This window comes from Pseudophryne corroboree, chromosome 5 (genome assembly GCF_028390025.1).
Source record: "Pseudophryne corroboree isolate aPseCor3 chromosome 5, aPseCor3.hap2, whole genome shotgun sequence".
Taxonomy (NCBI): Eukaryota; Metazoa; Chordata; class Amphibia; order Anura; family Myobatrachidae; genus Pseudophryne; species Pseudophryne corroboree.
The window spans coordinates 163,984,977-163,998,574 of NC_086448.1; the positions used below are offsets into that span (position 1 = coordinate 163,984,977).

Consider the following 13,598-nt stretch of genomic DNA (forward strand, 5'->3'; position numbering starts at 1 on the left):
AAGCTTTCTTTAGTTGTGCCCAGTCTCCTGCGGAGCCGCTATTCCCCATGGTCCTTACGGAGTTCCCAGCATCCACTAGGACGTCAGAGAAATACTGTTTGCATGTGAAATGTAACATAAGGAGGCGGGGTCTCCATATTTTGTGACACCGCTGGAATGGTTCAGCTCAGATGTCACTGCCTCAGCTGACAGTCAGACATATAGATATGTAGCCATAAACAGAACAAAAACTGGGCTAAAATGACCTGTCTATGGGAAAGTGTTTCTTTGAGCTGGATTACATTCCCAGGACTCTAGCGTAATGCTTACAAGACTGCAGACGTATTTCCAGCTGAGATGCAGTTGTGTGTCTAGACTAGTGACGTTAAAGGACATCATTCCATATGTATGCATTTATTTATTTATTTTTAACAAAGTTCCAACTTGTAAATAGACAATCACAAAGGGGAACATGTCTCTTACTTACAAACAGCTGTAGAAACTTGAGGATTCGCTTGTGGGTAAGTATATAAAGTGCATTCCCACTGACTGGGTCGATTACCGGCAATCTGTGGATTTTGTTTTTGATCAGTGAATACACTGCATCGTACAGGCTGTATAGAAAATAATCACAATTACATGAGGTCACAAAACATGCTCAAAGAACAAATAAACCTCTAGTTAACCCCACCATTACTGCATGGGAGTGAAACTTTGCTTAATGGTCTCCAGTACTAGAACCATTATCTGGTTGTTTGGGAACAGTGGAAACCTCACACTCATATCATTTCCAATTTCTTCGGTTTAAAAAAATTGTACATAGCAAGTATACAAGCATTAAGGCCTGGAAGGTCCACGTTTGGATTTATTGGGAAACGCTTTAGTAAATACGGGTCCAGTATATAAATACAGGCGGTCAGGAGACAGATGCCGGAATCCCAGCGGCGAATGCAGCGAGTCCCCTTGCAGGCTCGCAGCGCTTAACACGCTTTGGGCCCAGAGAAGAGCTTAGCTCACCACATTATTAGATTTCCCCTCGGGTGGTGGCGTGGACCACCACTCGAGTGGGATCAGGGGGCTTTGGTCGGGATTCCGACTTGTGGTATTTTGCGGCTGTCGGGATTCCGGCAGACGGTAAATTAACTGCATCACATAAATACAGCCACAAATACATTAATACAATTCTGAATCACAGTAAATTGCACTGTACAGTTTGCAATAAGGTTATAGAAGAGATACAACACTTTCTCAATGGGTAAGACCTGGACAGTCAGGATTTCAGATAGCTTGTCCAGTTTTCATATGGAATCTATGGGGACCAAACTTACTGTAGCCTAAATTTATTTATTTCTTTTATGTAACATTGCTACATGAAATTAGATTTATTTATTTTTGTCTTGTAGATTCTATGGCTAGGATGTAATGGGAGCAGATAATGCCGCCTGGGAAATTGCACCACATCGAACATTACAAATGTGCATCTATTTTCCGGAACTCGTCCAACATAATGGTGTGCGTCTAAATCCAGGCTTCTGCGTATCGGATCTGAGGTGTAGCGGTACTTAGACTAGAAAACGCCTGATGCTTTCTGACCAACTGGAATGCGTCTTATTATAGGAGGACAACATATTAAGATAAAGTCACCGTCCCATGATTAAAGTAACACACATCCTAAATAAACCTCAGACCTCTAGGACGCACAAGCGGCTCATGCCGATTTAAATGATATGCGGCATGGCTATATTCACTGTGTACTTGCGACTGTATCAGCATACCTAATTACGTTACAGTGTTTGGCTGGAATACAATGTAGCATAACATTTTGTATGCAGATACAGTTGCTATTACACACATGCATGCTGCATGTCATTTTAAACAGCAGAAGCTGCTTGTGCATACTATTCGCATAATTTCGTTTTAGTAGCAAAACGATGCGAATAGGATGCACAAGCAGCTTCGGCTGATTAAAATGATCTGCCGCATATCATTTAAATAAACATAAGCTGCTTGTGCATTCTAATACATCCATTTGTGTATCCGATGCATTTTCCCGTGCAAAAATGACATGTATACTACATGGACCATTTTTAAAGGATGTAATTAGTTTGCCGGCTGTCGGGATCCTGGCGGTCAGGATACGGATGCTGGAATCCCAACATCAGACAATGCTGACAGCCGTAATACCTGCGCACAGGGGCTATTCCCACTCGTGGGTGTCCACGACACCCATAGAGGGAGAAAAGAACCTGTGGGGAGCGCAGTGAGCCCGCAAGGGGACTAGTACCGCCCGGCCCGCTGCCGGCATTCTGGCGCAGTCGGGATCTTGACAGCCGGCATCCCGCTTGCCAGTAAAAAGTAGTTATTCCCTATTTTTACAGATCACAGTATTTTAGAATTTTATTTGGGTCAAAATGTATTTAAAACGTGTATTTATTGCAAATGTGCTTGAAAGGTGTACTTCTAATTGATTTCCAATGTTTTCATAACCAACTCTGACAAAAAAAAAACAGGAAAAAAAAACCCCACAGCTAAATTCTTTGAGAGTTTTAGAGCTGTTTTGTGTCTGGCTTCCAATATCTGACTCCATTACACTGGCCGAGTTGTATACTTAACATGCGCAAAACAACTGGATCAGACTTTTTATTGGGCACAGTACTTTAGAGCCGAAAGAGTCCGAAAAATACATAAGCCGCCTTTGCAAAATGCCGTATGTTTGCAGCTGTAGCCGACATCGGACGCTGCAAACAGCGGACATTTTGTAGTTATTGGCTCCCATTACATCCTGGCCTATAAGTAAAGATTCTCATATTTTCCATCTCGATCACACCAGGTGGCAATAAATGGGCACTATGCAGTACCTCTAAATACAATACATATGATCCCTTACTTCACACATCTGTTCAGTTTACAGATTTATTGAAAAAGTGATATACAGCAAGTACTCAAGTACCCCTGTAACCAGTTTTCAGGATGACTTTAATTATTAACAAAGGAATTCATCTATTTTACTGGATCACTCATTATAATATGGATTTTTTGTAAATACCAGGATCTGGTGCAGCACCAGAGATTACTGCACTACATTTTGCTCATTCAGAACGCAACCTCTGCAAACCGCAAACTAGCCCAGTGAATGTGCTCTCACACAATTTACAAGTATACTTTTACTTTAGAACAGTGGTATACGCTCCGCACAGGTGTGTCTTTAGAGAAGCTATCTCAAATAATTACCAATGTATCTCATCTGTACATGACGCATTTATCACTGGTGCAAAGGATGTGCCCTCAAAATACTAGTTGCAAATCTATTGTGTGGATTATCGTTTCTTTTTGGTAACACAAGTATATGCTCACCCCATCGGATAATGCATATAAGCCGTACCTTGCATCTGGAGTTATGTTCACCAAAGGCTTGAAGGTTTCTTGCAAATACAATTCTACAAAAAAACAGAACATTGTTAGGATGTAAAATAAGAATTCTAATAATTTATAAAAGAAGATTAAAAAGGTTTCCCAATTGCTTAGATGTCCAACCAGTTTTTACCTTTTACACCAATTAAGTCACATTGATGGCTACACCCAGCAAACATCTAATCTGCAATTTACACACCAAGTAGTGCAAATTCAGAGCTCCTGCAACTAATCTGAATATTACCATTTATGAGTCAATTTATGATGAAGAAACTTACTTACCCCTCCACGTCTCTATCTTGTGTTCCTCTAACTCATAGATCTGTACCTGGAGTGAGAAATTAATATGTGCAGGTTATATTACAAAGGACCCAAATACGAGTCAAGTTGTCTTATAACAGGCCTGGCCAACTCCAGCTGTTGTGAAACTACACATCCCAGCATGCCCTGCCACAGTTTTAGCATTATATAATAGCAAAAGTGTGGCAGGGCATGATGAGACTTCTGGAGAGCCACAAGTTGGCCAGGCCTGTATTACATGGAAGAGCTACTATAAATATACAGTATACTCGTGTAGTGGAACAGACGCATGACTTGTGTTGTCTGCCCTCCAACGCACCCCCAACTGTAGCTCCCTTTTCTGACAGTAGGATGCGGGTTAGGGGCACTAGTGCAAATCTCCAGCTCAAGTTTCTCTTTCATTACAAATTAAGATACTTAAAAAGGTAAAAACACAAGGCTGTGGAAGTGTATGGAGATATTGTCCTACACACACACACACACACACACACACACACACACACACACACACACACACAAGACTTCCTAAAACACTAATTACATGTGACACCACTTCACTCAGCCTCTCCTCAGACTGAAATGTCTGATTAAAACAGTTTGCACTGCTATATAAATGTGAATACAATTAAATATCTCATGTGCTGTCAAGGTATGTAAATGTTTACACAGATCTTTTTAATCAATGCAAAGGATACAGGTCCCGCATACACAGTAATACGGGTTCAGTATGGTATGCCGGCGGTCGGGCTCCCGGCGACCAGCATACCGGCGCCGGGAGCCCGACCGCCGGCTTACCGACAGTGTGGCGAGTGCAAATGAGCCCCTTGCGGGCTCGCTACGCGCGCCACGCTATTTTATTCTCCCTCCAGGGGGGTCGTGGACCCCCACGAGGGAGAATAAGTGTCGGTATGCCGGCTGTCGGGATTCCGGCGCTGGTATACTGTGCGCCGGGATCCCGTCAGTCGGCATACTGAAGACCACCCAGTAATACTGCCGGGATAGAACATGGTAGTGTGAGCTTTTGATGCCACTAGTTAGCGGTGAAAGCGTTACACACAAAATAGATCCTGGCGCCAGTATTAGTGATATTCTAAAGATCTGTAATTGCTAGCAGCTGTACCTAGAAGAGGAACGCCACTCCTTCAAATATCTAAAGTCATCCCTGAGAGTAACTTTTAATAAAATATATATTTATTTTTTGAAAGTGTATTTGATACAATAAAAATGATTACATTTATGTGTATTTTAGTGCGTGTAGAAGCGCCACCTCATTGTGTACAGCAGTAAAATTGTGGGACGGCTTGCTTTCCGAAGCTGCTGTCCCAGCACTGGAGTAACAATGGGATTGCTCTGCTTGAATTAGATTTCCACGTCAAATTGTGGCTAGTCAAATCATCAATTTGCACAGCATCTTAGAATGATTAATGAATAAGCCCCTATCTGTTTAAGAGGTAGGAATTCAATTAGCTGCGGAAATTACCGTGGATAATTAACACACACAAAATCCCCCCACCCCTTTCCCCGGGGCTTTACTAATAGCCATGAAGCACTGCCGGCTGCAGCACTCACCGGGGATTTGTTTGTGGAACACGCCAAGATCCCAACGCAAAACCCTGATGAGTGGATTTTTTTGCAGCCGCGTAAATTGTGTGTTTTCAAAAGGTATAAAATTCCAGTGAAGCCCTTTTGTTTCTTGCAAAAATGTATCATGGACAATTGAATTCCCACAACATTTCATGGCTCTAGTCAGCAGCCAGATGCTCTGCTCATTTGCAGATTTTCTTAGGAAAGTGGCTTTTGAAAGACTGTACTCACCATTGGAGACTTGTAATATCGATGCAATATATTTATGAAGTCTGTAATTGTTAACATACCTAAAAAGAGGAGAGTGAATGGATGAAAATAGTCAGGCTTTTTGATTCGTAATGCTTATTATGCAGCTCAATGTTGGCATTACTGTCTTTCCAACAAACGTGTTGCTCAACTTTTCTGAAAGATAAATAAGTGGCCTACTACATGAGGAAGGACTACTTACAGCAGGGCTGGGAGAGTGGGATAGGGGAATTCTAGAATAGGTAATTAATAAATCGCACACTGCAGCAGAATGAGCTATTGACAGTGGGACAGGGAGGTGTTGGGATTGGAGGGGGGTGGGGGATGGGACGACTATATAAAAAAGGTAACTAAACAAATATCACATTGCATGAGAAAGGACTGACAGCAGGGCAGGGCGATTGGGATGGTGGAAATAAATAAAAGAGGAACCTGGAAAAGTTCTTAAAGACACCTATGTAATGGCTAACATATTCTGTGCCTTCACAAGAAAGCTATTCTTTACTCTCTTCAGGCAGAATTATTCACTGTTATTGTGACAAACTGATTCTATCATACCCCTTTCACACAGCCCAAAATTTCCCGGGTTATTGCACATGAACGCGCACCAACCCGGGAAATTTCTCGGTGTGAAAGGGTACAGGGTCAAAATCCCGGGATTCCTGCCCCGGCATTTCAACCCTGCAATCGACCAGGGTTGGTCCCGCGTCCCGGCTCCTGTTCACTTTCTATGTAGCAGGCGGCGCTTGGAGATCATGTGATCTCTTGCGCCGCCCCGTCACCGCTGACGTCAGCGACCCGGCAATATGCCGGGCTACTGACTGCGGTATGCAAGGGGTCTTACCCGGGAATGTCCCTGCATGATCCAGGGACCGTATTCCCGGATAAGACCCCTGCATATCTGGTGTGAAAGGGGTATCAGAAGGCAAAAACAAATCCACGATCCAATCTACATCAAACACGCCTTATCATTGTGATGCTCACTAAGACAAGTGCACCTGTTACTTTTAGGTACTATAGGCGAGAAAAAATTGCAATCCAGTCTGAAAAGTAGGCAACGCCATTCCATGCCAGTTTTGGATGAGGCCATGCCCCTTTCCTAGTAGTCCATACTGCCATACTGGCAGACCTGCACTGTACAGCTCTGTCAGTGAAGCAGTCGCAGCACATGTTAAGACACGCTACACCAGGCCTGGCCAACCTGTGGCTCTCCAGATGTTGTGAAACTACACATCCCAGCATGCCCTGCCACAGTTTTAGCATTTCCTAATAGCAAAACTGTAGCGAAGCATAATGGGACTTGTAGTTTTACAACAGCTGGAGAGCCACAGGTTGGCCAGGCCTGCGCTACACCATCAGTGCTGCGGGCAGGGTAACAGATGGCTCAGTGGTTCTGAATCTATGTAATGTGGAGGGATTTGTTGGTGGATGGGTCTCTGTAAATGAGTTATTTATACGGCAGTCTATTATCATGATCTGTTTCCTAGAACCTCTCCAAAATAACATTCCAGATCGCAGCAGAACTGTATTTAACTCAGTCTCCATAGCAGCGGTTCTCACTCCCAGTAGATGTGCAGCAGCACATGAAATTAGCAGCTTGTTAGCTAGATGTGTTAAGTTCCATCAAGTTCAACTAGACAGTGAATTTTCATACATGGTAATTTGCACATTAGGTTTAAGTGAGGTGTAAAGAGCATTTTGATACTGGAATAACTTGAACACTAGGTTTAGCTATTTAACAACAAGTTGGATGTATGAAGCTTGTTGCATAGAGATGTTTTACACCACAATGTTCCAAACTTTGGAAAGAGCCCAGTATCACTGTGGCATGAACATACAGACGTTCTGATAGGCTACACATTTGCCAAATATTCCATCTCAAGTAGAAGTACATGCAGAAGTTGGCAGAGACAAAATTACCCATTTACATTCTAAATGTTCCCATTGGCCATGAGCTGTTCCAACTACTCCCTTTACATCCTGCCATCACAGACTCCTAGGTTTTCAAGGACGCAGGCAATAAATACCCAGATCCTAGAAAAACGCATATAAAGCTGCACTGCCATCTACTAGATAAACTTTACCAAGCTCCTCACTGCCCTAGACAGGTTCCCCAGCTCTTCTCCCAGCTGCTGCTGAAAGCAAAAAGGAAAGAGGGGTTGGGGGGAGTAGGTGGTCGAAAACACCCTGGCAAAGGTCAAACTGTGCTGTAACAGTTTGCACTTATCTAATGAAACCATAAGTGAGGACACAATAAAATGCACTTATTAAACAAGGTAATTTATAAACTCTGCAACAGTCGAGGATTGGTGCACAACCCTTGCTTCTGAAGTTCTTCACCTCGGTATGTGCTGGTGTACTGTATTATCATCACCACCACCACCACTAGTGATGCGGACATATTTGCAGTGACCCTCCAAGTTACAGCTCCCCAAAAAAACCTCTGCACACTTCTAGCTTCGCAGTCTTCATAAACGGGAAAGCAGAAGTGAGCTGGGCAAACCAAAGCCATCTGAACTTCATATATAAGGTCTACTAAGGTAAAGACAAAAGGACCATCACATAAAACCGAGGCAAGGCAGAACACAATATCCCCAAACTATTCTGTAGTAATATAGGAGATGTACAGAACAGTGTATCCAGATGTAACAGATCGGGGATATAGGAGCTGGACTCACCTACAAAACTCTGGTTTTTAGTTTCCCACAATGGAGCAGCTCGGACACCATTAGCTACAAGTGCGAAAAAAGCCTTCTTTACCTGCAGAACAGAAAAAGAAAGAAATACAGCACAAAAAATAAGTATATAGATATAAAACTTTCAGGTACCTAGATTTACAAAACATTGGGGCTTAGCTGCTCAACTGATGATTTTCTGCGATTTTGCAACTGGATTTAAAGCAGCAATAGGTTTTTCTTACAATAGTGCTTAGTGTTTAGTAAAGAAACCACATCGAGTTGGTGCAACCATTGGTAAAAAGAGAGTTTATGTTAATTAAAAACAAACCAGTTATAAGAATAGACCGACAATGCGCAAAACAGACGCAACTCCTTATATTGCAAAATTATTGCTAGACAGAAAAAAAAAGCAAAAAAAAAAGCGGCAATACGGGGATGACCGTCAGCTGCAGGTGTTGACAAGCATCTTCTCTCACTTTGCCATCACTACCACCTCACACCACTCCATCTGTCTTTGTCTTACCTCTGTTCTCCCTTTCATCTGTCCCTCTACTTCCCACCTTCCCTGCCCCACTCCCCCATCGGGAAGGTGATCGTGGAGAGGGGCAAGGTGTCAGCTCCAAACATATGTAAAACCAGCCTCACTTCTCCCCTAAGTACAGCCTCCTTTTTCACTTCCCAGCTGCAACAATGTTTGCAGCTGCTACTGCACTCTGGGGGTCATTCTGACCCGTTCGCTCGCTACTGTGTCGCAGCCGAGCGAACGGGTCTCTACTGCGCATGCGCCGTAGTGCGCCGGTGCATGCCAGATGGCCGAAGGCCATAGCAGGGCTGCGATCGCCTCTGCCTGATTGTTTCGTGGGAGCGGTCCGGCCAACGCAGGCGTGGCGGACCGAACGGGTAACGGGCTGCAGCGGCTGCATGACGATGAGTAGCTCCCAACCAGCACGCTAAAGCTGCGCTGGCCGGGAGCCACTCTTGAAGTGCAAAGGCATCGCCACTGTGCGATGCCTTTGCACTTCTGCGGGGGGGCTGGCACTGACATGCGAGGCGGACTAGCCCTGTGCTGGGCGTCCCCCTGCATGTCAGTGTGAATGATCGTAGCTGTGCTAAATTTAGCACAGCTACGATCAACTCGGAATGACCCCCTCTGTCCATCTCTGAATCAGCCCCTCAGATAGAATTCCCAAGCTCACATCAACTTCATTCTAATGCAACTGCTTGGTTCATACTCATTTACTTCTCAAACAGCAGCTCCCCAGTGTCCCACACTTGTTCCCAATAAGGAGAAGGATAAACCAAAGATCATTAACTGATAGACATTCAAAATACCACCCCACACTAAAGGCGCGTACACACCTTGAGATGGGTTGGGCATGGGTTCCCAGCAATCGTAATCCCGGCGTTCAAAATACCGACACCAGAATCCTGACTGTCAGAAAGCCGGAAGGGGGGTGAGCGGAACGAAGCCCCTTGCGGGCCCGCAACGCTTGCCACAATGCCAGTTCGGTGGCTCGCTTCGCTTGCCACAGATTCTATTCCCACTCCATGGGTGTCGTGGACACCCAGGAGTGGAAATCGCTGTGGTGGCACTGCCGGTATTGTGGCGGTCAGGATTCCGGCGTCGAGATTCAAACTACATTCCCCTGAAATTTATCATTGCGATTTTGACTATATAGTCAAGATCGCAAGGAAAGTTAGTGCGAATCGCACTGTGTTAGGCAGCTTGCAATACCGATGCGCACTCCTGCGGGTTCGGTATCGCAAGGAAAGATACTGTGCAGGCAAGCGAATGTTGATTATAGTGTGCTATCTAGTACAAAGTACTGTATAGTCAAAATCGCACATAGGGGCTAATTCAGACCTGATCCCTGCTGTGCGGGATCACCGGCGCATGCCAGACAGCAGACAGCTGTCTTAGCCCTGCAATCGCTTCTGCCTGATTGACGCTGGACGGGGCGGGCCAGCGACGTTTTGGCGCGCCCGGATTGCTGTGGGGAAGGCCGCTGCGACCTGACCAGTGACGTGTAGCTCCTTGCCAGCGCGCAAGAGCTGCGCTGGTGGAGAGCTACTCTACTAGTACAAAGCTTTTGTACTTGTGCAATGGGGCAGGGCCTGACATTCGGGAATGACGAGCCTTGCGTTGGGCGTCCCCCCACATGTCAGGGAAGCTGATCATAGATGTGCTAAATTTAGCACATCTTCGATCAGGTCTGAATCACCACCATAGTCAAAATCTGTGCTTCTGGGCTCTGTGGGAGTTCAAGGGAAGTCGCATAGTCAAAATCCGAGATCGTCAATATCTCACCATGTGTATGCACCTTTAGATTTGTAAAGCCATCTCTAAACTATAAATATTCTCCAAACTGCAAGTTTCACTCACTAAAAGCTTTGATCACATTTACCTCACTTCTCAAGCCTGCAAGATTTCTCCAAAGCTGCAGTGCTTTCTCTAGAACTCCCTGCATACCTCCAGAGTTTTATCTAATTAAAGTCTTTAAGCAGTCACTCAACTCTGTACTGTACTATGGGCCTAATTTAGATCTGATTATACATGTGCTAAATTTAGCACATTCTCAGACATGCGGGGGGACGCCCAGCAAAGGGCTAGTCCGCCCTGCATGTCTGGCTCTGCCCCTCCCACTGGTGTAAAAGCATCGCAAGGCGCAGCTCCTGCGCTCTGGCAGGGAGCTATCTGCCGCATCGGCCTTGTGTGACGTCACGCAGCCACCGCAGTCTGCAACTCCCCCCCTCCAACGGTTCGGACTACGCCCTACCAACGGTGTCCTAACGCCAGTGGCAAGTCCCCTCCTGCCCCGCGACAGCCTCTACCTGTCAGACAGAAGCAGTCGCAGCCCAGAGATGCTTTTAGTGTCTCACTGGGCTTCCGGGGTGCACGTGCACACTCCACAAAAAAATTTTTTTTAGACTGCGCCAGTCTGAATTACCCCCTGTCAGGGCATTTCCAATGAAAACAGTTTCAACCAGTATGCCTCACACGTAGACCATAGAAACATAGAATGTGATGGCAGATAAGAACCACTTGGCCCATCTAGTGTGCCTCTTTTTTACCATATTTTTTTTTATCTCAAAGCTTATTTGATCCTTATTTCTTTATAAGATATCTTTAGGTCTATCCCATGCATGTTTAAATTGCTCTACTGTCTTAGCCACACTTACTCAGAGAATTCAAAGGTAACACAAGGGGTTGATATTGAAATACTGGCAGTCAGGATCCAGACGCTCCAAATACAGATGTATCCCAGTAAGTATTTTATCCCTAACCAACCCCTCCTGCAGCCTAATACTAACACTAATTCTCTCCTTGGGCATCTGACATAATTGTGAATGTTGGGATTTCGGTATCAGAATTCTGACCATTGGGACCCTGACTACATCCCTACTAGGGTTTGTACTGCTTAAGCTGACTGATTTATAGGCAACAGGTAAACTAACAAAATGATAGTCTAGTCTAAGATTATTACACAGGCAAAGTATCTGTTTTGCGAAGGAGCCAGTAAGATCACCCAACCAGACGACATAGATTACAAAGCCAGGTGCAATGCGTCATCACACCTGGAAATGTGCGCTAAGCAGAAATATATTTAAAGTTGGGAGTACAGGTATGGACTTTACAAGTCTCTTCTTGGTAGGTGCACCCACTAAGCATAGAACAAATATTGACAACTCTTTTCCCTTGTCCATCCAACTTCCCTGTAAAGACTGTATGGAGACAGTGGTAAAAGGGACAAGTGCATACGATATACACATTGGGCAATCCGTATGATTATTATTCTACTCCTGAAGTAGCAGTAAAGTTTGTAGTGCTGATAAGAATTACAATAACTTGTAATAAATAAGATTTTAAACCTACCGGTAAATCTTTTTCTCCTAGTCCGTAGAGGATGCTGGGGCCTCCGTAAGGACCATGGGGTATAAGCGGGCTCCGCAGGAGACATGGGCACTATAAAGAATTTCAGAATGGGTGTGCACTGGCTCCTCCCTCTATTCCCCTCCTCCAGACCTCAGTTAGAGAACCTGTGCCCAGAGGAGATGGACAATACGAGGGAAGGATTTTGTTAATCAAAGGGCAAGATTCATACCAGCCCACACCATCCACACCGTATAACCTGGAATATACGCAACCAGTAAACAGTATGAACAAAACAGTATCGGTATCAGTACTAAATGCCGCCGGCCGGAATCCCGACCACACAATCCCGACAGGGGTGGCGAGCGGAATGCAGCCCCTTGCGGGCTCGCTTCGCACGCCACGCTGCGGGCACTCACGGAGGGAGAATATGTCGGGATTGTGGCAGTCGAGATTCCAGCGTCGGTATTTCGGCCGCCGGGATTCCGGCCGGCGGCATCTTGACCGCATCCCAACAGTATCAGCTAAATGCAGATCTCAACTGTAACATAACCCTTATGTAAGCAACAACTATATACAAGTCTTGCAGAAGTAGTCCGCACTTGGGACGGGCGCCCAGCATCCTCTACGGACTACGAGAAAAAGATTTACCGGTAGGTTTAAAATCTTATTTTCTCTAACGTCCTAGAGGATGCTGGGACTCCATAAGGACCATGGGGATTATACCAAAGCTCCCAAATGGGCGGGAGAGTGCAGATGACTCTGCAGCACCGAATGAGCAAACACAAGGTCCTCCTCAGCCAGGGTATCAAACTTGTAAAACTTTGCAAAAGTGTTCGAACCTGACCAAGTAGCTGCTCAGCAAAGCTGTAATGCCGAGACCCCTCGGGCAGCCGCCCAAGAAGAGCCCACCTTCCTTGTGGAGTGGGCTTTTACTGATTTTGGAAGCGGCAATCCAGCCGCAGAATGAGCCTGCTGAATCGTGTTACAGATCCAGCGAGCAATAGTTTGCTTTGAAGCAGGAGCACCCAGCTTGTTGGATGCATACAGGATAAACAGCGACTCAGTTTTCCTGACTCTAGCCGTTCTGGCTACATAAACTTTCACAGCCCTGACCACATCTAGTAACTCGGAATCCTCCAAGTCACGAGTAGCCACAGGCACCACAATAGGTTGGTTCATATGAAAGGAGGACACCACTTTTGGCAGAAATTGTGGACGGGTCCGCAATTCTGCCCTGTCCATATGGAAAACCAGATAGGGGCTTTTATGTGACAAAGCCGCTAATTCTGACACACGCCTAGCTGACGCCAAGGCTAATAGCATGACCACCTTCCACGTGAGAAATTTTAACTCCACGGTTTTGAGTGGCTCAATCCAGTGTGACTTCAGGAAACTCAACACCACGTTAAGATCCCAAGGTGCCACTGGAGGCACAAAAGGGGGCTGAATATGCAGCACTCCCTTTACAAACGTCTGGACTTCAGGAAGAGAAGCCAGTTCTTTTTGAAAGAAAATGGATAGAG

The 13,598-nt window shown here is 45.3% G+C and overlaps 1 protein-coding gene across 8 annotated transcripts in view; it reads right to left on the minus strand.

Annotated features, from left to right (window-relative positions):
• The window catches only part of PRKAG2 (protein kinase AMP-activated non-catalytic subunit gamma 2), a 656,600-nt gene that overhangs the window by 48,593 nt on the left and 594,409 nt on the right, over positions 1–13,598 (minus strand). For all 8 annotated transcript variants that reach the window (XM_063921848.1, XM_063921849.1, XM_063921850.1 and 5 more), the window contains 5 exons: positions 8,202–8,283; positions 5,506–5,564; positions 3,673–3,718; positions 3,362–3,416; positions 467–593 (listed from right to left, as the gene is read on the minus strand). In XM_063921848.1, coding sequence (XP_063777918.1) covers positions 467–593; positions 3,362–3,416; positions 3,673–3,718; positions 5,506–5,564; positions 8,202–8,283 — 369 coding nt within the window. The remainder of the gene's footprint in view (positions 1–466; positions 594–3,361; positions 3,417–3,672; positions 3,719–5,505; positions 5,565–8,201; positions 8,284–13,598) is intronic.